The sequence below is a fragment of the Balaenoptera musculus genome, chromosome 7 (genome assembly GCF_009873245.2).
Source record: "Balaenoptera musculus isolate JJ_BM4_2016_0621 chromosome 7, mBalMus1.pri.v3, whole genome shotgun sequence".
Taxonomy (NCBI): domain Eukaryota; kingdom Metazoa; phylum Chordata; class Mammalia; order Artiodactyla; family Balaenopteridae; genus Balaenoptera; species Balaenoptera musculus.
In genome coordinates this window covers 94,850,263-94,877,514 of record NC_045791.1, presented here as the reverse complement: position 1 = coordinate 94,877,514, position 27,252 = coordinate 94,850,263, and the positions used below count along the sequence as shown (strand labels likewise).

At 48.6% G+C, this 27,252-nt stretch overlaps 1 protein-coding gene and 1 long non-coding RNA gene across 4 annotated transcripts; one reads left to right on the top strand and one right to left on the bottom strand.

The window, feature by feature from the left end:
• Positions 1-3,405: 3,405 nt before the first annotated feature.
• Positions 3,406-15,751, bottom strand: LOC118898301. The gene is made up of 3 exons (XR_005020660.1): positions 15,574-15,751; positions 15,102-15,153; positions 3,406-5,002 (listed from the first exon to the last, which is right to left on the bottom strand). It is a non-coding gene; the product is annotated as an uncharacterized LOC118898301 (long non-coding RNA).
• LOC118898300 (aspartyl aminopeptidase) lies at positions 15,370-25,499 on the top strand. Of its 3 annotated transcripts, none has more exons than XM_036858512.1 (15): positions 15,370-15,425; positions 16,026-16,119; positions 16,204-16,292; positions 16,388-16,501; positions 16,686-16,811; positions 17,029-17,159; positions 17,455-17,530; positions 17,643-17,750; positions 18,494-18,571; positions 19,557-19,640; positions 20,667-20,827; positions 21,229-21,268; positions 21,394-21,495; positions 24,818-24,985; positions 25,356-25,499. In XM_036858512.1, exons 1-15 carry the CDS (start codon positions 15,420-15,422, stop codon positions 25,404-25,406), a joined length of 1,428 nt encoding a protein of 475 aa, XP_036714407.1. In that variant the 5' UTR covers positions 15,370-15,419; the 3' UTR covers positions 25,407-25,499. The 3 variants fall into 3 exon arrangements, with proteins under 3 accessions (XP_036714407.1, XP_036714409.1, XP_036714408.1); XM_036858514.1 differs by lacking the exon at positions 15,370-15,425 and adding an exon at positions 15,453-15,613; XM_036858513.1 differs by lacking the exon at positions 15,370-15,425 and adding an exon at positions 15,456-15,563.
• The last annotated feature ends 1,753 nt before the right edge of the window (positions 25,500-27,252 follow it).

Below are 27,252 nucleotides of genomic sequence, written 5' to 3'. Positions count from 1 at the left end.
TCACAGGGCCGCTATGCACAGTTGCTATCTATAGCCTTATAGGCTCACCCTCCTCTTCCTCCAGCCAACTGAGTCACAGTCAGCTCGGAGTCCACTCAGACCCCAGGGTCTTCTCTGCCACTCCAGACCACAGCCCATGACAGCACCCTGGGCTGTTCTTACTGCTGGCTCAAATGCTTATTCTCTGAATCATCCAAATACACAGTGAAAGTGAGTCTTGGGTTCCAGAAGACACCTATTCTTGGTCTCTCAGTGTTTTTTTTTTTTTTAATTTATTTTTATTTATTTATTTTTGGCTGTATTGGGTCTTCGTTTCTGTGTGAGGGCTTTCTCTAGTTGCGGCAAGTGGGGGCCGCTCTTCATCGCGGTGCGCGGGCCTCTCACTATCGTGGCCTCTCTTGTTGCGGAGCACAGGCTCCAGACACGCAGGCTCAGTAGTTGTGGCTCACGGGCCCAGTTGCTCCGTGGCATGTGGGATCTTCCCAGACCAGGGCTCGAACCCATGTCCCATGCATTAGCAGGCAGATTCTCAACCACTGTGCCACCAGGGAAGCCCCCAGTCTTTCAGTGTTTTTATAGCCCCAGTCGTCTACCCTCTCACACCTGTCCAGATAGACAGTCAATGGTCTAAGTTCCATTTGACTCTGCGGAGGTAAGGACAAGGGAAGGAATTTGGGGAGCAGCTGCTGGGCCGCTGCCTGGGTTCAAACTGGATCTACCACTCTTCAGTGAGTTGCTTCACCCCTCTGAGCCTCGGTTTCCTCACCTGTAAAATGATAAAGCAGCATAGGATTTGGGGAAGGTTAAATGAGAAATTGTCCGTAAAGCACTTAGCACAGTGCCCGGCACACAGTGAGCGTTCAGTAAGTGCCAGCCATTACTAAAATATTTTATCCCCTTTGGACCGATAAGGAAACTGTTTCATAGAGGTCCAGGAACTAGCTTGAGTCCTTGCTTTAGGACAGCAGATAGAGGGCCAAGTTTCATAGCCGAGACTGCCTAACTCCAAATCTATCACAGGCTATGCTGCCTCTGATAATAACGTAGCTACCACTTACTGTATACTAGGCATGGTATTCTGGACACCTGCCACATAAAATCACTGCATCTCTGATCTTCACAACACTGGGAAGTAACTATTAACCTCATTTTACAGTTATGGATACTAGGCTCAGAGAGGTTAGGTAAGTTCCCTAAGGTTGCACAGCAAGTAAAAACAAAGTCTGGTTTTGAGCCTTAGTCCATGGCTCCTAGAAACCCAGCTCATTTCTCTGTGTGGTCGCTAAGGCCTTGCCATAGACTGACTTGGCAGGCTCAGCTCTAGGTCCTTCCCCTTTTAACTTGGCCTTACCCGGGGATCTCCACTGAAAAGTCCTTTGTCCAGTAGTGGACAAATCCCTCCTGACAATCTGCCCTGCTCCTCTCTCCAACTCCACTGCCCTCCAGAGAGGGGGCTGGGCTTGGAAGGGGCAGGTTTTAGGGACCAGCAGCAGAGGGATCTGGCCTTCATCCCACAGGAGCTGGGGGGCACTGAAGATTTCCTGTCTGGGGAATATAGGGGCCACTCTGCCCTGTACCACCGTCAGGCCAGTCAGGCACTGGGGCTCCCCCTCAGGCTGGAGAGGCTCCCTTCAGGGCACCCTGGCCCCAGACTGCCCCCAACAGGCCTGGGAGGAGGCCTTAGGCAACAGCACCCACAATCCTGTCCTGAAGAGGCTGCCTGGAAGACTGGGACTGGGGGCTGGGCTTGGTCCTGTGGCCTCAAGGTTCTAAAGAAACTCTGGGGTCCACTGTCAGCTGCTGGGGATTCCCACTGCCTTGCTCCCAGGCCCCAGAGCCTAAAGACATCCCAGATACACTCCTCTTCCCAATTTTAAAGGTCCTGAGAGATACAATTTGTTGAAAACAGAGAACACTGGAATTTTTGTTTCCCCACCCACAGTGCTCAGAACTCTATCTCCCCAACTGTCCCAGAGAGCCCCCCCCATTGCCCCCTCCCCATCCAGCCTCAAAAAGATGGGCCAGGCTCTCCCTCTGCCTTTCCCCAGGCTCCCCAGCCATCCTGGGTACCAGAATAGACCACTGACCACCTGCCCTGGGGGCTGGGAGGGGCCACAGCCGGCGCTGCCACTCAGGCTGGGGGAGGGGATTGGGAAGGGGGAGCTGGGGCTGCAGGAGGGTGCTCCAGGGCCCCAGGCCACTTCCAGCTGCTTCCCAGTGTAGTGCAACGGGCTCCCCACCAACACCCGACAGGCAGCCTGTGTCCCCACTCCACAGCCTGGACGGGCTTGCAGGGCCAGACACCCTCTCAGGACGGGGCTCCGGCTGAGTCTCTGCCCACAGCTTCCCCTCCTCTCCAGGTCACTCCTCTTCCCCTCCCCCTCCCCCTCCAGGTCTGTCTCCACCTCCCCCAGGGCCCCTGCCCCCCAACCCCCAGCCGGGTTTGCTGGGTCTCTGCCCCCATCCCTCCCCCAGCTCCCTCTAAGTGAGGATGCCCTTGCTTGGTGACCCCACATTCCAGCCTTACTGGGGTCAGGAGGACTTCCTGCCCGATGTGGGATCCCCGCCCCCACCCCTAGCTCCCGGCAGCCTCTCCTGGTCCTCCAGCTGCTGGCCCTTTGCTGCTCCCTTCTCGCACACCTCCCCCAGCCTCAGGCCCAATTTAGCTCCTTTAATCTTCCCTGTAATCCAGTCCGACTGCTTCCTGAGCACACACTGCACTTCCCAAACTGCCAGTCCCTGGAGAGGGGTGGGGTGGAGGCAGGGTGACCTCCGCTCTTCCCTGCACTGGAGCACCACCCCACCCAGCCCCATCCCGGGCACTCCTGCTGTTCCCCTCTTCTTTTCCCCACCCCTAGGAGGCCCCAGGGAGCTCTGGCTGCGCAAGTCTCTGCCATGTGGACTCCGTAGCCCAGGCCTGACACGATCCTGATTCCTCACCTCGTCTTTTCCCACCTCCTCAGAGCCTTTGCCCATGCTAATTCCCTCTGTCTGGAATACCCTCATCTCCACAGTGCACTTCTTCCTTTGAAACTCTTACCCTCGCCCCTCTCAAGGGCCAGCTTCAGCCCGGTTTCCCAAATTCCAGAGATTGCCTGGGCCCCTAACCCCAGGTCTGCCTCACACCAGCCATGTGACCTTGAGCAGGTTGCTTCCCTCTCCAAGTCTCCATTTCCTCATCTGTAAATGGGGATCATAATAGTGCATCCCTCAGAGGGTGGCTACGAGGATTGAGTTACTTTACATAGAGTGCTGAGAACAGTTCTGGGTACATGGTAAGTGCTATTTAAGTGTTAAACGAAAATATCTTTTCCTGCCTTGTATTACAATGACTTTATTTCCTCCAAGTTAAGACACCATGAATTGTGAAACACTTCATTTATTTAATTACATCATTTCGGGGGAAGAAAAGAAACATTACTGTATGAAACGTACAAATTATCTGTAAGCCGTCTTCCAATTTCATATATGTGTAAGTTGTTCAGTAACAATATTTGTGTAGCAGACTCTCTGCTTCTATCCAGTCTCCTTTTCAGCTTCTTGTGTGTTCATTGTTTATGGTCGGTGCCCACGGGCTTGGTTTCAGGTTCTTACTCCCAAATTGTATTTAGCTAGGGGGTTTTCAGTAAATTCTTCGGCTCCTTTAAGCCTCAGTTTTTCCTAAATAGCTAAAATAATTCACAATTGTAGTGAATATTAAATGAGATGATATATGTTTAAGGCGTTTAGCCCCTTATTGGATATTCAACCAGGACAGCTATCATTATTGTGATGATTTTTAAACTTTTGTTGAAATCTGGGCTCTCCAAGGACAAGAGAGGTGGAGGAGAGCTGGTATTACTTGGTTGAAGTGCCCTCCAGTGGCCATATCGGAAAACTGCAGGCTTCTGATGTGCTTCGGGAGTCTTTCCTTTGCTGGTCCAGGAACTAACTCAGCCACCCCCAGCCCGGTACAGGCTCGTCCAACCCTCCTGGAATTCTTCACATTATCTTTCCTTTTTCAGAGGCCATAAGAGGCTTTTAAAAAGTACTTAATAGGATAAGAGACTAGGAGCAGAGTTTTACCCAGGAAGGCTACAAGCCTGGACATACACTGTCTCTCAAAGCTTGTGGGCCCAGGGCCTCCCTCTCTTCCTTCCTCTTCCTCCTCCTTCCTCTCCATCCATCGATATTTATTGAACACTGGCTGTGTAACAGGCCCCACATCCTAGGTGCTGGGGGTTAGAAAGATCAATTTTAACACAGCTACCAAGAGTTGTTCACAATGTCCCAGACACCACACGCAGAGTTAATCCTTGTATCTGAGTGTTTACGGCTTCTCCGTGTGGCTGAGTGGGAGGGCAGAGGCAGGAACATCAGATCCAGGCTGCCTGATTTCTCCTGATGAAATGTGTCCACAGTGGATGCTTTGTCTGGCCAGGTTTGAGGGCTGACTTCCTCCTCCCACTCTGCTCCTCTGAGAAGTCCTCCCCATTTCAAACACTGACCAAACTCCTAGCTCCAACAGCACGGGGGTCCCTGAGCTCCCTTCCCTTCCCCCACCACTTCCCTTTCTCCGGGGCTGAGAATCAGTCAATACTTAGCATCTAAACCCAGCTCACAGGCCAACTCCCCATTGTCCAGGATTGAGAGGAAGGAGCCTTCCTCCAGAGTCATTGCATGGGAGGGTGACTGGAGGTACCACCATATTTTTGGAAGACGTCAGGAACGGGAGGACGGGCTGGGTCGGTGATGTGTACATGGTTCCTGGGACTCTGTTGCCTCCTTAAGCTGCCATCTCCCCTCCTTCCCTTCATGATCAAACTTCTCAAATGTCTTCCCACATCCTTCCTCAGTGTTCTGTTGCTTGCTCCTAATTGTTCCATTTCCTCAGAATTCTTCCCAACTGTAGTAGCACAGGCTATTGGGCCCTCGCTGGGTCCCCTCAACTCCTAGACCAGTGCTGTCCAACAGAAATGTAACCGGGAGCCACATATGTCATTTCAAATGTTCTAGTAGCCACCTTTTAAAACGGTAAAAGAAACAAGTGAGATCAATATATTTAACCCAATGTATCCAAAATATTATTATTTCAACATGTAAGCAATGGTCAAAAATTGAGATATATGAATATTTTGTCATAATCTGATGTATACATTATTTTATATGTACAACACCTCTCAATTCGGACTAACCACATTTCAAGCTGCTCAGGCGGCTGGTGGCTAGTGTATTGGGCAGTGCAGTTCCAGAACCTGCATTCACTACTTGACATACACTCTTTCGCTCTGTGTGACTGATCATCTCATTTCCATGTGTCCTGTCTCCCCAGGGAGATTCAAAGTCCCCTGTGTCAGAGTCCTCACTTTTTCATCCCCGTATCTCCCGTGGCACCTTAAAGCTGTGTGCCACACTCACAAGGCCCTGCAAGCACGTTTGTTGATGGGAGTGAGCGCTGGGGATTGATTTTTGTGTTTTCGTTATGGCTGTAAATGGTGTGCTATAGATTGCTTCTATAGATGCACCCTGCTGCAGTATTAGCAGAAACAAGCAGCCTGGTCGTCCGCACGGGCAGAGCCCTGGGGCCGATGGGGCTCGCCTACCCAGGCCGGGGAAAATCCTGCCAGACCACGTACCATTTCTCTGGCTTAAGAGCCTGTCGTTGCCATTGTGTGCTCCTCCCTGCAACCCCACCTCCGTTAGACCTCGGATAGAGCCCTTGTCAGGGACCATTACACAAAGGATGTGTCTCTGGCATCCCACCACCAGGCTGGGAGCTCCTCGGGACAGAAAAGGAGTTTTATTCAGATCGACAAGAGCCTGACCCGCAACAGGTGCACAAAACATATTTGTCAAATGAATAAACGAATGGATGGCTGGAGCCAGCCAAGCCTCTCATTCATGTACTCATGCACCCAAAAAAACCTTTGAGCACTTACTACTTGTCAGGCACTGTGCTAGACACTAAGGACTCAGCATGAACAAGGCCGACGTGGGCTGTGCCCTCCTGGAGCTCACAGTCTGAGCAGGGGAAACAGACCTCTGTAGCCTCCTGGAATACAGGACAGCCTTCCCCAGGTCAAGGGTCATCATTTAGACCCTTGGCCACAGTAGGCTAGACTGACCCTTGGGTGCTGTGAGGACCTTACTGTTTCAAATTGCATTGATGATATCATAATGGGCCCTGTGGGATAGACCAGGACCCTGCAGTTCAGAGCAGAGGGGTCAAGGCAGGGGAGGGGCTGGTGGTGCCCATTCAGCCTCTGACAGACCCGGGCTCAGCTCGGGAGGAGGCCAGCAGGTGACCACGGCGCTCAGCCTCTCCGCCACGTCCATTCCCGACAACTGGCTCCCAGGCTACCCTGAGGTAACCAGGGCTGCGTTCTAGGCCTGTATTCTCCTGCGGGAAGGTCCCAGCCAGCGCAGAGCACCCAGCTGTGAGCCATGCACTGGCTCGGGGACTGGGGGGATAAAAAGATGAACAAGACTTCGTTCCTGTCCTCAAGTTGCTGACAACTTAGACCCTGAGCAAGTGGCTCACCGGAACATATTCATCATCCTCTTGGTTAACTTTGGCAGAACAGTGTGCTAAGTGGTGATGGAAATACTCCACACAGGGAATTCCCTGGCGGTCCAGTGGTTAGGACTCCACACTCTCACTGCTGAGGGCGCAGGTTCAATCTCTGGTTGGGGAACTAAGGTCCTGAAAGCCACACAGCGAGGCCAAAAAAAAGGAAATGCTCCAAACAGCCCAATCTAGCTCCCTAACTTCTCTCCGTGTCACCCCACAAGAGGGCACTGAGCTCAAGGGGAGCCCACCCATTGGCACTCGTGGTTTGGGGAATCTAGATTAGTGTTTCTCAGAATGGTCTAAAGATAGAATTATTTGCAGCATGGTTAAAAATGCACATCCCCTGGGCCTTCGTGCAAATCTTCTGAAGAAGAATTTTCAAGTGTGGGGCTCGTGAATCTGCACTTTAAAAAGCACTCTAGGTATTCTTATCCTAAACACTGCTGTGGAGTGGAAATACCTACCATGGTCCCCAGGTCCCGTATCTGGCTGACCAGTGTTGGTTGGTTTCTCTGTCCAGAGATGGGTGTCGGCTTTTGATACTTTATTACTGATGAAAAGCCGTGATTCAGAGGCTGCTGGTGGCCAGCTGTCAGCTTGGAAGGAGTCAGTAGCCACTGAGAACAGAATTCTCTAACTTTCGATTCATCTATAAAATGCTTACCTGAGCAGACACTGTTTAAAGGCCATTAAAATACCAGACAAAGAATAAGCCAGTCCCTGGATCTTTATAGACATATTTACTCAAACCCAAGTGCTTGCAAAGAGTACATAATAGGGAAGAAAAATGAGCAGGCACACCTAGAAATACGAACTGAAATTAAACAGCCCTGTTCACCAAAATAAACAGGACAAATCCAGCGAGGATTAAATGACCTCTAGTCAGAGAGGTTTGGAGCCAGAAGCGCCCCATCTTGGCTCCTAGAAGATGAGGTGAGGGTCTTTCCCTGCCACCTGGGGGCATGAGCCGGCTTTGCAGGGGCACATTAGGAGATCAGGGCCAGGCCTGCAAGGGCAGCCACTAGCCTTGGGGGTGTGAGTGCTCCCCAGAACTCCCCAGCTGCCTGCTACAGGGCCTGAAACCTCCAAGATTAAAGATCAAGAAGTGTGCCCTAAAACACCTCTGATGAAATGTGCATTTTCTGGAGGTGTAGCCCCTCAAGTCATTACTACTTGTGGTTTATTCATTAATTTCCTAAACATTTGTTTAGCACTAACTGTGTTTCAGGCCCTGTGCCAATCACTAAAGGTATCAAAGTAAGGCATAAACCTGCCCTCAAGTTACTCACAGTTTAATATGAGAGATAAGATTCAGAGATGATAATAGCTAACTTTTTCTTAACCTTTTTTTTTTAATTGAAGTATAGTTAATTTACTATGTTGTGTTAAGTTTCAGGTGTACAGCAAAGTGATTCAGATATATATATATATATATATATATATTCTTTCTCAGATTCTTTCCCATTATAGGTTATTACAAGATATTGAATATAGTTCCCTGTGCTATACAGTAGGTCCTTGTTGTTTACCTATTTTCTATATAGTAGTGTGTAATCATAGCTAACATTTACTGATCATTTATTATTTGACAAACAATGATAAGCACTTCACATGCATTATGTCATTTAATCCTCCTAGCATTATAAGGTTATTACTGTTATCTTCCCCCATTTTACAGGTGAGGAAACTGAGGCTCAATGTCTGTGGTATGATGGTAAATGTTTAACAGTCAGCTCTCTGGAGGAAAAGAACAAAGCCCTGATTTGTAGGATGTGCCAGTTGCGGTGGTGTAAATACTCCCAGGCCGGTCTCAAGCCACCAGCCTGAAGTCACTGAATGTGGAGTTGGAAGGGGTGAGAGTGTGAGCTGGCTCCGTCACAGCACTGCAAATGGCCAGTCAATGAAGGAGCCAGAACTTAAACCCAGGGGTGTCTGATCCTGAGCCCACGTGCTTAACCACTTTGTTATACTGTCAATAACTACACAAGGTCATTGACATTTGAGAGGGAAACATCTTAAGACCTATGTGACATGCTGGTTTTACAATGCTCCATAAAACTCCCAAGGTTAATCACCAGCACTTCCCTATATCTCTTTGTTTTTATCACAGGAACAGTTGGTTTTCTTTTGAGGGCCTTTAAAAAAAAAAAAAACAACTTTTTATCTTGAAATAATTATACATTCACAGGAGGTTGCAAAAATAGTACAGAGAGGTCCTGTGTACCCTTCACCTGGTTTCCCCCAATGGTTACATCTTACACAACTACAGTACAGTATCACAACCAGGCCAGTGACATTGGTGAAATGTGTGTGTACAGTTCTATGCCATGTTATCCAGGATTGTCAGACTTAGCAAATAAAAATAAAGGACACTCAGTTAAATTTTGGTTTTAGTGTAAGTATATCCCATGCAATATTTGGGACACACTTATATTAAGAAATTATACTTTGTTTATCTGAAATTCAAACTTACCTGGGTGTCCTGTGTTTTAACAGGCATCCCTAACTTTATCACATGCGTAGTCACGCAACCACTATTATAATCAAGATACAGGGACTTCCCCGGTGGCACAGTGGTTAAGACTCCGCACTCCCAATGCACGGGGCCCGGGTTCGATTCCTGCTCAGGGAACTGGATCCCGCATGCATGCTGCAACTAAGAGTTCACATGCCACAACTAAGGAGCCCGCCTGCCTCAACTAAGACCCAGTGCAACCAAATAAATAAATAAATAAATATTTGTAAAAAATAGTCTGATCTAAAAAGAGTTTTAAAAAAAATCAAGATACAGAACCATTCCACCACCATAAAGATGTTCCCTGCGCTGCTCTTTTAGAGTCACACCCATCCCTTCCCCCACCTTCCCTGGCCCTTGGCAACCACTCCTCTGTTCTCCACGTCTATAATTTTGTCATTTTCTTCACTTAGCATAATGCCTATGAGATCCATCCAAGTTGCTGCGGTTATCAATAGTTTGTTCCTTTTTATTGCTGGGGAGTATTCTACGAGGGCCATTTCTCACAAATAACAATCACTTTAAAAAATTTCATCCATTCAATAAATATTCATTGTATATCTACCATGGGCCAGGTGCAGACATGAGGCATGGGGAGCTGGTTGCTGTCAGGGTTTGGGTTTTCGCCAGACAAGTAAGCAAACCTAGAGCAAGCAAGGAACGTGGACGTGTGCGCAAAGGAGTGATTATAGATGGAACAGATGAGTTATGATGGGTCGGAGGGGAGTGGAGACGAGAAGAGTGAGGAACAGGGAAGAGGTAGGATCAATACTTTGTAGTTCTTGTGTAGGTGAGGAATTAATAGAGTTGGGTACCTTTTTCTGAGGGTTTCCCTACCTCATTCGCAGTTTACTTTTTGTTTAAAATATCAATATCAAAAGAAACATTCCATCCAACACAAACGACACAATTTCTATATCAGAGGATAATATGGATTTTTTAAAAAATAAACAATGTAACTTTTTTAAAAAATTTATTTATTTGTCTGCGCCGGGTCTTAGTTGCGGCATGTGGGATCTAGTTCCCTGACCAGGGATCAAACCCAGGCCCCCTGCATTGGGAGCACGGAGTCTTAAGCACTGGACTACCAGGGAAGTCCCGATAATACAGCTTTAAGTGGGGTTTTTTATTTTTTATTTTTGGCCATGCGGCACGCTTGTGGGATCTCAGTTCCTGGGAACCCCCTAAGTAGGTATTTTTAAACTGAAGCCTTTAGGGTTAAATGCTAACCAACAAATGCTTACCAACTCAATCAGGGTACAGAAGAAAACAAAAATGATGGTCACAGAAAGTATTTAAAGATCATCTTTCCACCTGTTACTTTTTAGTTTAGTATTTTAAAGTTTTAGTTTTCAAAACTTTTTATTTAGTTTTTACTTATTTAGTTTTTTAAAGTTTTTCTACGTACACACATAGGAAAAAAATTCAAAAAGTGCAAAAGGATTCATAGGAATCCTTTTTATAGGATAAAGGAAGTGTTTCTTCTACCCACCTCCCCAGCCCTCAGCTACCCCATTTCTCCTTTCCAGAGTCAGTTACCATTTTTTGTGGCTCCTGACATACATTAAACACATAAGAATATGTGTGTATCTGTGTATTTATACTCACAAATGACAACATACCATAACAGCTATTCTGCACCACCTTGTTTTTTCACTTAGTAATATATCTTGGAAATTGTACCTGTAGAGGCACTTCATTCTTTGTAACTATATAAAATGCTTTTCAAACCTCCCTCCTAGAACATGATTGGTTGAAAATTATAATATTGCCTGAGCTACTCATCTCAAGGCATCCTGGGATTTGCAGTTCTTACTCTGCTGAGTCTTACTTGGAAAACAGGACCTGAGCAGAAGACACGTGTTGGAAACTAAACTACCCTTCCAACAACAACGTAAGAGAACAAACTGTACCGTGTTATGCAAGACCCTATCATTCTACCCAGAAGCAAATTATTTACTTATTGAAACAACCAAGATATCTACCAGCGATGAGATACCCAGGGCTGTCTTGGCATCAGGAAATCAAGATCATGTGATTCAGCTCCTCACTGTATCCATTTTAGCAGACAGGGCAGGACACACACACACACACACACACACACACACACACACACACACACACACACTCCACATGCCTTCTCTTCCTTACAGCTTTGCTTTGGTCTTCTGTATCCCAAATGCATTATGTGACAAATTACTACTTAGGAACCTTCTCTCATAAACTGATGGATCAGAAAGGACCCACATATCAAATCAACTCACACTGAAATGTGTAACCTACTGCTATGTTAACTCACAGGCATTTGCACTTTAATAGTTGTTAAACCAAGAAGATAAATGAATAATGGTAGCATTGTAAACACCAACTAAGGGCTGGTAGGGAAGGTTTTCTCTGGAGGCTGAGGGCAAGAATGATTCTCAGAGACATTTTTTTGGATAGCCGAGGTCCCCCCTTGACTCTTCACTTCATACCCAATACCATTTCCTTATCCAGAGATGACCACTCTCCTTCCAAACCCGTTTCCATGAATTTACATACATATTTATATAAAATCTAGGAATTTAGCTCACTGTGAGAGTTTTACCAAAATACTCTTGTCCTATAAATATTATTCTGGAAATTACTTTTTTTTTTCACTCAATAAATTTGGTCCTTTTTCCTATGATAATACATAAAGATTGACCTCACATTGTTTTTTACTGCCATACGGTACTCTGAAACACTGTGTCTCAAACTTTAATGTGAATTCAGATCATCTAGGGATCTTGTTAACATGCAGATTCTGATTCGGTAGGTCTGGGGTAAACCTTGAGATTCTGAATCTCTGAAAAATTCCCGGGTCAACGAATCACAACTTGAGGAACAAAGGTGTAGAGTATGGGTGAAGTTGTGTGGTAGAACCGACTTGGACCAGCTCATAAGAACTGATTGTCAAATTTCCAGGAATTTTGTGGTCCTATTGTGAAACACAGCAATCATTAAAAATGAAATTATTTAAGCTTACAATTAAATAAATTATATTACAAACAGATAATAAATACTCAAAAATCATCACTTTCCTAATTATTTTACTATAAATCTATGTTCCTAAGGTTATTTGTGTCTATTACATCTGTTTGGTGGAAATCTACACAATGGTGTACCTTTCCACATTCCTTCCCAACTCCACATTCAGTTCACGTTGGCAGCTTAGAATCAGCCACGGGTAGAGTTCACACCACAGAAATTGGGTAGAAAAGCATACTCCATTACTCCAAGCCTTCTCCAACATTTGATATTACCAATCTTTTTCATTTTTGCTAATCTGACAAATCAAAAATGGTATCTCATTTTTAACTTGCATTTCCCTGGTTACAGTGAGATTGGGTCATGCATGTGCTCATTCCTAGGAATTTAATAGTATTTCTTGTTCTTGTAAATAAGACCTTTTTACTATTATATTTTCTGGTTGATTACTGTACAGGAAAGCCGATGATTTTTCCAATCAGGCCACCCCTTCTTCCAGTTCTAACAGCTTGTCTGTTTATTTTCTTGCTAATCAAATAATCTACAAATAGTGACAGACTGTGCTTTTCTATATATAATTGTTTGTTTTGTGACACTGGCTCTGACTGCAGGTCCACACTGACTACCAGTGATAATAGCTCATCAGTACCTTGCTTCTGATTTGAACAGGGACACTTTTATATTTCCCTACTAATGTCTGCTGTAGATTTCTGGTTTCTTAAGAGGATTTGGGTTTTTTTTGTTTGTTTTGTTTTTGTTTTGGCACGCTTGAACCTGCCCCCTTGGCAGTGAAAGCGCGGAGTCCTAACCACTAAACTGTCAGGGAATTCCTGGTTTTGTTTTTATTAAGACCGGCTGTTCCATTTTTCAAACATTTAGTTTCACTTTCTAAGTTTTGCATTTTGTTGATATTTGAATTGCTCACATTAACATGTACTCTTTTTTTAACTACCAGACAATGCACTTTTATTTTTATTTGAATTAAGTTTTATTTTCACTTATTTTTTTATTGAAATATAGTTGATTTGCAATGCTGTGAACATGTACCCTTTTTTGTGATCAGAATGTTAAAGATTTTTAAGTCCCTCTCCCTTACCCCTGTTTGTATCCCTGTTTTAGCTCTTGTCACCGTCCTTGAGTGTGTCCCTTCCCCAGCAGCCAGCCTCTGGCTCCTCAGAGAACAAGAATGTTCTCTCCATGTTCCACTCAGCAGTGAAACTTTATACATAATGGCATTGCAGCGAATGGTTAGGGAATGCCATGAATTTAACCCATCACCTAGTGTGTATATTCCTGAATACACCATTGCAATATCTACTCCTTTGAATTGAGGGCTGCAGGATCTTTCCAACTACTCCCCACTCCCCTGACATTCCTACTCCAGTACATAAACGGCAGATTGCTCCATTGACCTGTAATCCCTGGAATGTTGATAACAACCCTGGTAGTTGGCCCCTGTTTTGAGTCTAGGGGCCACCAAAGTCCTGATCAGAATCGATGGCTAGGCAGGGGCCTGGGGTTTTATTTTTTTTAAACTAATTTTTAGTAGAGGATAGTTGATTTAAAATGTTGTCTTAGTTTCTTCTGTACAGCAAAGTGAATCAGTTATACATATACATATATCCACTCTTTTTTAGATTCTTTTCCCATATAGGTCATTACAGAGTATTGAGTAGAGTTCCCTGTGTTATACAGTAGGTCCTGCTTAGGTATCTATTTTATATATAGTAGTGTGTATAAGTCAATCCCAATCTCCCAATTTGTCCCTCCCCCCCCTTCCCCCTTGGTAACCATAAGTTTGTTTTCTACATCTGTGACTCTATTTCTGTTTTGTAAATAAGTTCATTTTTACCATTTTTTTGGATTCCACATAAAAGTGGTATCATATATTTGTCTTTCGCTGTCTGACTTACTTCACTCAGTATGACAATTTCTAGGTCCATCCATGTCGCTGCAAGTGGCATTATTTCGTTCTTTTTATGGCTGAGTAATATTCCATTGTATATATGTACCACATCTTCTTTATCCATTCCTCCATCGATGGACATTTAGGTTGCTTCCATGTCCTGGCTATTGTAAATAGTGCTGCGATGAACACTGGGGTGCATGCATCTTTTCGCATTATGGTTTTCTCTGGATATATGCCCAGGAGTGGGATTGCTGGATCATATGGTAGCTCCATTTTTAGTTTTTTTAAGGAACCTCCATGCTGTTTTCCATAGTGTCTGTACCAGTTTACATTCCCACCAACAGTGTAGGAGGGTTCCCTTTTCTCCACACCCTCTCCAGCATTTACTGTTTGTAGATTTTTTGATGATGGCCTTTCTGACTGGTGTGTGTCTGGGGTTTTATTTATTTATTTATTTTAAATTTATTTATTCATTAATTTATTTTTGGCTGCGTGGGGCCTTCATTGCTGTGTGTGGGCTTCAGTAGTTGTAGCGCGTGGGCTCAGTAGTTGTAGCACAGGGGCTTAGTTGCTCCGCAGCATGTGGGATCTTCCCGGACCAGGGCTCAACCCCATGTCCCCTGCATTGGCAGGTGGATTCTTAACCACTGCGCCACCAGGGAAGTCCCTGCCTGGGTTTTTTAAATTGCTACTTACCACTCTTGACACAGGAATATGGGAATTGCCTCCAAGAACATATGGAGTTTGTCTTTTTCTGTCGTTTTAAGAAGGGCAAAGAGTACAGATGTCAGAGTCAAATTCCAGATGTATCCAAACAGCTATGTGATCTTGGACAAGTCATTAATTTCTCTGTTGCTTAGGGACCTCCCGTGTAACGTAACATTTACCAAGAAAAAAGCCCAGTAAAAGTCTGAAAGTGGGTTATTCCAGGCCCCGGGAATCAAATTAATTGAGTCCAAACCCCACCTCTGCCACTTACCACCTTGGACAGGTTACTCGTCTCTGTATTTCCGTTTGGTCACGTATAAAATGGGACAGTAAAGATATAAAGTTGATAGGGCAGTGGTGAAGATGAAACAAGCTAGCACATTAAGCTTTATCATAAAGCTAAAACTTACTGTGAACCCTCCATGAACATTAGCCACGTTGCTTTTATTATCACCAGGGTGCCTGTGGAGAGAGAGAGCACTTTGTACAGCACCCGTCGGCCCAGGTGAGCTAGCAGGGACGTTTTTACCTGGACTCCCTGACCCGGGGGAGGGGCGGGGGCTTGCGGTTCCCGGCTGTCCTAGCACCTCCCGGTCGGCAGAGGGCGCCCGCTACCACCGTGGAGGGGGCGGGGCGGGCGGGGCGAGCGGCGGGGGCGGGGCGGGACGGGGAGGGCGGCGGGAGTGGGGGCGGGCCGTGCGAGTGGACTCAGGCCCACGCGTAAGGCCATGCAGGTAGGTGGCCACCGCTCGCCCCGCACGAACTTCGATCGCAGACCCGGCCAGGCGCCCGCTCAGGCCCAAGCGCAGAAGCGCGCTTGCTGACGTGGGGGTTCCGCCCGACCCTAAACGAAACCGAAAGTCCGGCGCCGGGTGACCTTACCTTCCTGGGGTTGTTAAAGGGTGGCCTGCGAGACACCGAGGTGGAGTGTTCCCTAGAGAACAGGGCTTTGGTTCCGGGATGGGATCGCGCGCTTGGTACAGGCCGGCCCAGAGTTAGGGGCCCGATTGCGAGCTCGGAGTTTGGGAACTGACCGGGATTTCCAGCTGGTCGGGCACTTGGGGCGGGACTTGGGGGGCTGGGCTGAAGCTCGGATTCGGGGGCGGGCCGTCTGGGACGAGCCGGGCGGGGAGCGCAGCGCTGGTTGTGGTACTTTGGGGGTTGGTTGGTTGGCTGGAGGGCTGGCATCTGCGTCCCTCGGTGGGGAAAGGGGCGGAAGCAGAGGTCTGAGCCTTGGAGCGGTCACTTCGTGGGGATTGGCTGGGAGAGTTCCCGAAGCTTAGATAGATCAGGGGTCCTAGACCTCGTAGGAATCTGAGCGCCCCCTCCGCTAGGTGGCCATGAGCGGCAGGGCCCGCAAGGAGGCGGTGCAAGCAGCGGCCCGGGAACTCCTCAAGTTCGTGAACCGGAGCCCCTCTCCTTTCCACGGTGAGTGACCAGGGCAGCCGAGGCAGGTGGTGGCCGGTATGTTCTACCGGCTTCCATCGCTGTGAGAGGGTTCTTTCCCTACAGCTGTGGCCGAGTGCCGCAACCGCCTCCTCCAGGCTGGCTTCCATGAACTCAAGGAGACGGAGAGCTGGGATATCAAGCCCGAGAGCAAGGTACTAGGGTGGGGTGGGAGAGGCAGGAACCTAGGCTGGGGCTCGAAGTCCTGCGCCAGCTGGCTGGCTAATCCAACTCAAAACCGCCACCCCAGTACTTCCTGACCAGGAACTCCTCTACCATCATCGCATTTGCTGTGGGTGGCCAGTATGTTCCTGGCAACGGTTTCAGCCTCATTGGGGCCCACACGGACAGCCCCTGCCTCCGGGTAAGGAACTGGGGCTGTGCTGGGGACGGGAGGCATCAGGGGGTGAGCAGGGAGGAAGACTTGTCACCCCCTTCCTCCACACCTGGGGCCCTTCTCTGTCACTTAGCTTGTCAACCGTCTGTCTCATCTCCAAATCACGTCGGGTGGCCTTCGCTGAATTCTTATTCCCCATCGTCCCACTCAGGTGAAACGGCGGTCTCGCCGCAGCCAGGTGGGCTTCCAGCAAGTTGGTGTGGAGACCTATGGTGGTGGAATCTGGAGCACCTGGTTTGACCGTGACCTGACCTTGGCTGGACGTGTCATTGTCAAGGTGGGAACTGGGGTTGGATCTGGGAGGCTCTCAGCTTCAGCCGCCTGAAGATTGACTGTCACTTTCCTTCAGGGAACCTGTGGAGAGCACCCCGGGGAAGGGGGGTAGGGGCAGTCCAGGTCAGAGGACCACCTTGGTCAGTCTGGCTGAAGTGGGGGATTTAACCAACTGCAGTTGGGGGAGGGCACCCTGGGCTGACCCGCCTGTTTGGCCACAGTGCCCTACCTCAGGCCGGCTGGAGCAGCGGCTGGTGCACGTGGACCAGCCCATTCTTCGCATCCCGCACCTGGCCATCCATCTGCAGCGAAACGTCAATGAGAACTTTGGGCCCAACATGGAGATGCACCTGTGAGGCTGGAGTGGAGGCTGTGGTGACTGGGAGGGGTAGGGTGTGGCACCAGTTGATGGAAGGGGCCCCGCTGGGACCTGGGAGACCACTACCTAACAGTGGCCACTGTCAGGTTCTACTCTTGGGACCCAGCTGATGTCCAAGGGCCCTCACAGCTCTGCCATGTGGGGAGCGAGCTGGGAATTGAAGGACCAGGGCAGTTCCCCATCAGGGGATGCCTGAGCTCAGGGGTGTCCCGCCCTGCTGTGTCCTCCGGTCCTCCCCACACACACCCCCTCACGTGTCTCCCCACAGGGTTCCCATTCTTGCTACAGCAGTCCAGGAGGAGCTGGAGAAGGGGACTCCTGAGCCAGGCCCTCTCAGTGCTGTAGTAAGAGCCTCCTGCTCATGGGAAGGGGTGAGCAGGGGGGAAGAGACTGGTCCTCTGAGAAGGGGAGAGAGGGAGGAGCGGACCCTCCTCCCAGCATCCTTCTGTCCTGCAGGATGACCGGCACCACTCGGTGCTCATGTCCCTTCTCTGTGCCCATCTGGGGCTGAGCTCCGAGGACATCTTGGAGATGGAGCTGTGTCTTGCGGACACTCAGCCTGCGGTGAGGAACAGCTGCAGGCACTTGTGGGTGGGGACCTCTGGGATCCCAGCATGTCCCCTCAAGCGCTCGTCATCTCTGCCAGTCCCCCAATTACTCTCATCCCTGTTTTCCCAGTAAACACCACCCCGCTCTGCTTCCAGGGCAGTGGGTCTCAAAAAGGGCAGGTTTCCCACTTCAGACTTGCCTACTTGACTGTGTAGGGTGGGGTTTGGGCATCAGCTTTCCTCAGATTCCCCAGGAGTTTCTGCTACAGGGGTCCCTGTCCACTTTGACCTGTGCTGGCTCCAAACCTCTAAGGACAAGAGGCCTGGATGTGGCCCTCCTCTTCCTGGAGCCTGTCCTTGTGTCTCTCCCAGTTGCCGACAGTAGGAGATTGCTATGTCTTTGGACGCTTGGCCTTGTTTGAACATGCGCTGTTTCTGTTTCTCATCCGGTCTCCTCTGTTTATTTTCTTAGTTTTCCTTCTTCTTTTCTTGTTCAGCCCCTCCCTTTTCCTGTCCCACAGGAACTGGTCACGAACTACGGGCCTCCACCCTCCCATCCCTCATCTCCAGCCTGGCACTTCTCCATTCTCTGCTCAGCTCTGCACAGCGGGCTCCTAATGCTTGCTCTAGGCCAGGGGCTGGGAGAGGTTGCACAAGGAACCAAGGAGACTCACTCAAGCACAGGCCCTTTGGAGCTGGGAGAAGAGGGTGAGTCCGGGGGAAGGGATGAAGGTCAGGATGACTGTCCTGTCTTTCTAGGTCCTGGGTGGTGCCTATGAGGAGTTCATCTTTGCCCCTCGGCTGGATAATCTGCACAGCTGCTTCTGTGCCCTGCAGGTGAGGAGCCGGGGCACCCCCAGGAGCACTGGGGCGGGGGGACCGCCTCAAGCCCTATGGGTCATAAGAAGGCCCCTGGTGCAGGGTGGACCATGGGGAGGGGCCTAAATGCTGCAGCGTCAGCATCGCTCCTCTTGGCCCCATCCTCGCACTGGCCTGGGGCCAGGGGCTGAGGTAGGGGGAAGGCTGAGAGGTTGTTTAGGGCATCACAGTGTCTTGTCCTAACCCTGCTCCTGTTGCTTCTCCTTTAAGTTAATCTCTGCTTCACAGGAAAGGCTCTCGAATCCCATACGGCAATATCATCCTTCTGTCTCTGCTCCCTGCTCGCCTTCCCCGCCAAGCCCTGGCTTAAGCCCATCCAGCTGTCTTTGAGCCTTGGGATCTCAGTGGTGTGGTCTCTCTTCCTCCTGGTCACCTTGATGTTCCCTACCATCTTTCTACCCTGGTTACTTCCCTCTCTTCCTCACGTCTCATCCCTGTTCCTCCCTCTGTCCTTTTCATACTCTCCTTTGTGCCCCATCCTGTTCCTGGAGACACACTTTGGGCTGTAACTGAGACCAGAGCCAGATGTGGGACCCATATCCACTCGTGCAGCCGGCCAGCCAGTCACGGCACCTTGACGGATCACAGTCTCCTCTTTGGACCTCAGTCTTTTTCACTGAGGCCAATTAGTTTACGTGATCTGTGTGGTCCTTCTGACTTTCCAGGATTCTCAGCCCTTCCCCTCCGTCTTACACATCCTCCTGCCTTTGTGTTTGGGAGAACACTCAGAGAGGGGTTTCTCCATCCCATTGTAAAGGGCCCTGCATGTCCCCTCACCAGGCAGCGCCCTGCGAGATGCAGGCCAGTGACAGCCCAAGCCCGCTTCACTCCAGCCATGACGGTGGGAAGCAGGCCGGCGAGTGTGAACCCCCGAGGTGCTGGTGGGCTGAGTTATGGAAGGAGGAGTGGGGAGGATGATTCTCTGGTTCTCTCCCCAAACTAGGCCTTGATCGATTCCTGCGCATCCCCTGCCTCCCTGGCCGCGGATCCTCACGTGCGCATGATTGCCCTGTACGACAACGAAGAGGTACGTGAAGGGGTCTGGGGAGGGTCTCCTCTGGGGAGTCTTCTGTAGCCAGCCGTGTCCAGCAGCCACGGTGAGCCAGGGCTATTCTGGAGGCTCCAAAGACAGGTGGGATGCTGCCTGTGCTTCCTCAGCGCTTGGTGTCCCCTCTGGATCAGCACGTATCTGCTCTTAGCGTGACCACACCTCCCACGTCTCTCTGTGTGCCACTTGGTGAGCTGCTCGAGGACAGGGGCTCTGCCCTTTCACCCTGGTGGCCCCAGGACTCAGCCCAGGCTGGGTCCTCTCCCTGTGTGCTTGGGTTAGGGTGCAGGCTTAGATGCCATGGAAGAGCCTGCACAGCTGCACAGTTCTCTCCAGGTAACCGCACAGGTCAGAGTTAGCAGTTCAGGACAGGTCTCTGCCGCCCCAAACACATGGTGTCCATCTCAGGGTCCAGGGCGGCTGTCCAGCTTCTGCTGCCGTGTCTGTACTGAGTTAGGAAGGAAGAAAAGGGCAAAGGGGCAGTGTCCACCCATCCTTTTAAGGGCATGACCCACAGGTGGCATTCATCACTGCCTGCATTCCCTGGAACTTGGCATAGCCATGTTTAGCTGCAAGGGAAGCTGGGAATGTCATCTCTAGCTGGGCGGTCCGATGCTCAGCTACAACCCGGGTGTTCTGTTATAGAAGGGATCATGGACAGTTAGCAGCCTCTGTCACACGCGTGAAAGAAGATTGACCAGTTAGGTGGGGCACCTGTGCTAAGCCCCAGATGTGAGGGTCAGCGGAGAAGGAAGGGAGCCAAGAAGGGAAGTAGACTGGAAAGTGCTATTTCTGCCCCGGAGATGGCCGAGGATCAGTTTGGCCCCAGCTCACCATCAGCTTTTTGGTGGCACAGGGTTGGGAGGTTGCTGATAACAGCCCACATTCCCCACCCACTGAGTCAAGTGGGGTCCTGGGCCAGTCTGGGTCGTGGGCCCCTCTGCCTGGCCTCCAGCTCCAGCCCCCGAGCCCGGACCCCTAGAGCCAGGCCTCTGCTATCGCCAGGTGGGCTCGGAGAGCGCACAGGGTGCACAGTCACTGCTGACGGAGCTGGTGCTGCGGCGGATCTCGGCGTCGCCCCAGCACCTGACGGCCTTTGAGGAAGCCATCCCCAAGTCCTACATGATCAGCGCAGACATGGCCCACGCTGTGCACCCCAACTACCTGTGAGTCTCCCGTGCCAGGCACGCAGTCCTCACACAGCCGGAGACCCGAGCGTGACCTGCCTTCGGGCTCAGCCCTGGGCCTGGGCCTCGGCCTCTCCCCTTCCCCTTCCTCCTCATTCTGCCAGGAGGTTCAGAGGGGACTTCATTTTGACTGCTCCAAGGCTCAGCTGGGTCAAAGTTATGGGTGCCTAACCAATCCAAATAGGTTCTATCTGCAAATCTATCTCCCTCTGTAGCTGGAGGCTGCCTGGAGCACTGTGTTTAGCGTGATTCTCAGGTCCTGCCGGGCTGGGCGGGAGAGAATGCTGTGATCCATTAGTGATGTCTGCTGTGGGAGAGAGGTGGGTGTTGACAGGCCCAGCTCCTGTTTGCCATCCCCGTCCCTTCTCTGTCTCTTACAGGGACAAGCATGAGGAGAACCACCGGCCCTTATTCCACAAGGTGAGGAGCTCCTGCTTCTCCCTGGGGACTTGGAGGCCTGGCTGGTTCCGGGCCCTAATCTTGTTCCCTCTGGGCCTCTCACCCATCTCTGCCTCACTCTTGACTCCTGGTTTTGCTCTCCCCAGGGCCCTGTGATCAAGGTGAACAGCAAGCAACGCTACGCCTCAAATGCGGTTTCAGAGGCCCTGATCCGAGAGGTGGCCAGCAATGTCGGGGTGCCCCTGCAGGTGAGGGTGGGCCCTACCTGGGAAGGGGTGATGGAGGGAGTGGGGGGGCACAAGCAGATAGCTCCCCAATGAGGGAAGCCTTGTAGATAGTCTTTAGTGGGGGGGTGTCCCAGTAGAGTGAGGAACATTGGGGTTTGGATATAGGCAGAGCTGGGATCAGTGCTGGTTCTGCCATGGTGCTGGTCTGTGACCTTGGACTCATCTCCTAATACGCCTTGATTTCCAGTTTCCACACCTGTAAAATGGAATTCAAGGTACAGTGTGCTCATGGCACATAGTGGGTTAGTCCTGCCTTTTCCCTACCCAGCACCCCCAGCTCCTCTGTGTCTCTCTTACACACCCTGGCGGCTTCCATTAGAGAAGTTCAGGGCCGAGAAACCTGGAACTCATCGTCAATGGCACATCTAGTCGAAGAGAATGAGAGAGGGAGGTATGCAATATATAATACACATGTTAGGATAATACATATATCAGGGACTGGGGCTCAGGTGGTCCAGTGACAGACATAGCAGGCAGGTCCTGGTGAGTCAGGCCTAGGACCCTGCAATCCTGATCCCCAGCCTAGGGCTCTCTCTGCTGCACAGTGCCACGCCCCCCTTGTAGAGCTGACTTGTTCCATTCTCAGGAAGGCCTCTCTGAGGAGGTGGCACTTGAGCTGAGACCTAAGTATTGAGAACAAGGCAGCTAGGAGCGAATAGCATCCCTGCCAGAGGGGACAAGGGCAAAAGCTCCCAGGGGCACAGGAGTGAGCTTGGTCTACGAGGAGGAGCCAGAGCCAGAGTGGTGGAGCCAGGGTGAGAGCAGCAGGGGGACTGGGGAGAAGCCTGCCCAGGCCAGTCATGCAGGGCCTCCTAGGCTGTGGAAGGGTGTTTGGATTTTCTTCCAAGGCAGTAGGAAGATGTTAGGGGATTTTTCTTTAATGGCTTACAGCAGAAGCAGGACATGTATACTTTAGAAAATATAAATGGAAATGAGAAAATAAAACAATCCCCAGAGACTTGTGTATATTCTTCCAGATTTTTTTCTATGTATATACTTAACACACATCTTTTAAAAAATGAAATCATTTTAGATACATCTTTTGCTTTATTTTTTCACTCTTAGATATTTAGATATATCTTTTGCTTTATTTTTTCACTTTTATCCATTTCAGTAAATTTTTGTTTCAGTAAATTTATATCTCATTTAATGTACAGATCATTTTCAATTCTCCCCAGTTTTCCCCAAAACATTCTTTTTTTTTTTTTTTAATTTATTTATTTATTTTTGGCTGTGTTGGGTCTTCGTTGCTGCTTGCGGGCTTTCTCTAGTTGCAGTGAGCGGGGGCTACTCTTGGTTGTGGTGTGCGGGCTTCTCATTGCGGTGGCCTCTCCTGCGGCAGAGCATGAGCTCTAGGCATGCGGGCCTCAGCAGTTGTGGCACACGGGCTCAGCAGTCGTGACTCACAAGCTCTAGAGCGCAGGCTCAGTAGCCGTGGCGCACAGGCTTAGTTGCTCCGTGGCATGTGGGATCTTCCCGGACCAGGGCTCGAACCTGTGTCCCCTGCATTGGCAGGCGGACTCCCAACCACTGCGCCACCAGGGAAGCCCCCCAAAACATTCTTTACAGTTGTTTGTCCCACTTTAGTTTCCAGTTCAGGACCACAGGTTATATCTGGTTGCTAATCTAGCAAAGCTGCACCGCCTCCTTTTTCTTTTTTTCTTTTTCTTTAAATAACATTGACTTGTTGAAGAAACCAGGCGGTCATCCTTTATAATTTCCTTCCTGGATTTGCTTCCTCTTGGCATCATTGAGCTTGTGCCTCTAGCCCCTGTATCTCCTATAATCTAGAATTCATATCTAAAGGCTCGGTGGATTCAAGTTAAACATTTGTGGCCAGAAGACATCGTGACTGGTGTGTTCTTCATGCTGTGTCATCCACATATTATCTGGGTGATTCACTCTTAGCGATAATAAGATTGATCACCGGATTTGGGGGGGTGCCCTCAATCCCTCCACCATCTGGAGGTTTTTCTCTTTTGATTGGATAGTAAACCTGTACAAGTGATGAGTTCCCCATCAACCAGAAAGGTGTCTGGTTTTAACACCAATTGATAATCTTTGCCTAAATCCATAATTTCATTAGAGTTTACTGAAAAATGCCCCCCCCATTCTTTTATTCCTTTTACGTTTATTAGCTGTCATTCTTCTGTGAAGTAGAACTTTCACCCATCAAGTAGGGCCATTTGGTTATTGTGAAGTATGGTTCCTCCTGGAAAGACAAGGCAAATGTTATTCTTTCCCTTAAATAACCACTTTTCAAGGTGAGGTGTTTTAATGGCTGCCTCAAATGCTGGCAAATACGAGGATTTTTTTTTTTTCTTTTCCTTTTTTGATGATCATTATGTAGAATCATAGATTTTCATTGGTTCAGTTTCGTTGGTTCAGTGTGAACCTGGTCCACTGTAATCATGTTATTTCATGCTCAAATTGTCATGACTTTGACCAGTGGGAGCCCTTTCAACATAACTCCTGTGGCCTTTGTCATGGCTCTGGAAAGTTGTCTTGCATTTTGGCACAATAAGAAATTGCAGGCTCATCTTGTTCATTTCTCTCCCCAGACTTGGTAGCTTTTGATGGATACTGATGTTAGAGACCGAAGTCCGGCACCATGAGTGTTCATTGTTATTGGGGGTGGGGAAATGCTTTGGAGCCATTTCTATGGACGTGGCTAGGAAAAAATATATGTATTTTAAAAAACATGAGTTAATACTGTGATTCTCATTTTTTAAGAAAGAATAGTTATTACTTACTTTATTTGGTTTTGTAATTCTCTTTTCCCTTATGTGGAAAATCTTGATGTCTAACATCATATTATGATTTTCTTATTTATTTTTTTACCAGAATACAAATAAAATAGTTTAAAAATGCCAATAGCCATGTATTTAAAACCACTAAGATTACTGAGTGATTTTTCTTTGTGTGTGGGTAGGGAGGGGTGCATGTTAAGGAACAAGGTGACGTAAAGGATACACATATTTTTTAAATCCCTCTGCCCAACATGTGGGGAATGGATTACGTGGGAGGCAATATGATGGTAGCTGGACGAGGGTGGTGGTAATGCAGATGCAGAGAATGGGACCAATTCAGAACCTGCTGTCCTTTGGGCCTGCCATTTAGTGTTGGCTTTGTGATTTTATGCTGGTCACATTCACCCTCCGAGCAGGTGGAAGTGGACGATGTACCAGACCCCTTTCAGCCCTGCAGTTCTAAGGTGACTTCCTCCTGGGCCTTAATAAACACACACCTCATGTTGCTCATGAACCTCTCCTCCTCTCCCCAGGATCTCATGGTCCGGAATGACTCGCCCTGCGGGACCACCATTGGACCCATCTTGGCTTCTCGGCTGGGGCTGCGGGTGCTGGATTTAGGCAGCCCCCAACTGGCCATGCACTCCATCCGGGAGACAGCCTGCACCACAGGAGTACTCCAGACCCTCACTCTCTTCAAGGTGACTCCCACCCCACCCATCACCGTGGCAACTGGGCTCCTTCCCCATCTAGTGCCTGGATTGGTTGCTGGGGCAACATCACCATCACTAAGTGGCTGGCCTACGTCATGGGGCTGGTTGTCTTGGTGCTACCATGTAGGAAAAGAAGGGTCCCCATTCTTCTCAAGGCACAGGGGCCCTGATCAGCCCCCAGAGGATAATGAAATGTCAGAGAGGGGATCAGGGATGGGAAGCCTGGGGCAGTTGTCAAGTGTGCATGAGGCAACTATGCCTTCCTCTCTAGCTGGGGCCATGTTGGTGGACGGTGAGCAGTGGGGCACCCCCATCTGGTCTCTACTAATCTCAAATTCCATGTTGCCTACTATTTTAGGGCTTCTTTGAACTTTTCCCTTCTCTGAGCCATAACCTCCTCGTGGATTGAGGCCTCTTGGAAAGACTTCTCTTGCACTTGAGAGGGGAAGTTCTCAGCTGAGCTGAAGCTGGATTATTAAAGTGGATTTTTCACTCAAACTCATTCTGTTGTGCTTCTTTGGAGATTGGAGGCGTGGGCGTTCAGCCGGCTTAAACCCCTGGAACCAGAACAGACGGGGAAGTTGGGGTACAGGTAGAGGAGGCTGCAAATCCTGGGAGCCTGATGGAGGCCTGATTTCAAACCTCTTTTCTCTTTTTTAAGCTCATGCCTGAGTGGGCGGAGATGGTAGGTTCACTATGGGAAGGTCACTTCTTCTGCCATCCCTGGTCCTTCCCTTCCCAGAGTAGTTCAGGAGCCCAGCTCAGCCCTCTGAGGTCTGGGTGCTCAGCATTAGATGCCCCCAGAGCCGCCCTGGGCAGCCCAGGCTGTTTCTCTCCCCCAATCCCTCCCCATCTCTCCCAGGCACTGCCAAGAGAAGGACAGAGTCCAGGCTTCAGCATCACCCTGCATCATCCACTTCACTTAGCAGGCACTGGTGTTACTTAATTGTTAACAATTACCAAGAAACAATTATTACTGAAAAAAATCAAAACAGGAAAAGTCAATGTCTCCTTATAAACTCTTCTATCAAAATAACTGTGCTAACTGGTGTCTTTCCAAATTTTTGGATACCAATACGAAAATTAATTTTTATATAAATATGACCATTTAAGTTTTTAAAAACAATATGATGCATAAAACAATAATATTGTATGTGGGGTTTAAAATATATATGATTAAACTGTATGACCACAATAGCGCAAAACTCAGGAGAGATAAACTGGTTAAAGTGTGCTAAGTTTCTTGTAATGTCCAGGAAGAGAGTGAAGGAATCAATTAATACTATCCTTTGAAGTCAAGGATACATATTGTATTTTGTAAGAAAGCCACTAAAAGAATTTGAGTCTACAGCTTCTATTAGGAGTTGAATTGTGTCCCCCAAAAGATATTGAAATCCTAACCCACAGTACCTGTCAATGTGATGTTACTTGGAAATAGGGTCTTTGCTGATGATCAAGTTAAGATGAGGCCATTATAGTGGACCCTCATCCAATAGGACTGTGTCCTTATGAAAAGGGGAAATTTGGACACAGAGTCAGACATGCATAGAGGGAAGAAGATGTGGAGACACAGGGACAGTGCCATGTGAAAATGAAGGATCAGGGTACTGCATATACAAGTCAAGGAATGTCAAACATTGACAGCAAACCACATGAAGCTAGGAAGAGGCAAGGAAGGATTACCCAACAGGCTTCAGAGGGAACATGGCCCTGCCAACACCAGGATTTCAGACTCCTAAGTCTCCAGAACTATAAGAGAACAAATTTCTGTTGTGTTAAGTCAGCCAGTTTGTGGTACTTTGCTACAGCAGCCCTAGGAAATGAATATAACTTCAAAATAATTGAGTGAGGGAAATAGGATAATAAAAAGTGATCGGTCTATTCTGCAACTTCGCTTCAAATGGTTCAGCAAAACCATATTATGTATATATTTGTGTGTGATATAAAATAGTAAAATGAGTTGATAAAATAGTAAAATAGGTCAAAAAGTATTGACTGTAGGTGGAGAGACTGTGGGTGTTCATTGTACTATTTTTTTTTCGAATTTTTTGTATGTTTGAACATTTTTATAGTAAAAATGTGGGAACAAATTTTAAAAATTCAATCCAAAAGGAGAAATGAGGAAAAAAAGAGATGAAGCAATTGAAATCACTTAAGGTGGTAGACTGAAACCCAAATATCTCTAGTTATAACATTAATAAGTGGACTAATTATATCTCAAAGTTGTTACTTAAAAAATAAGTGGACTATTTTAG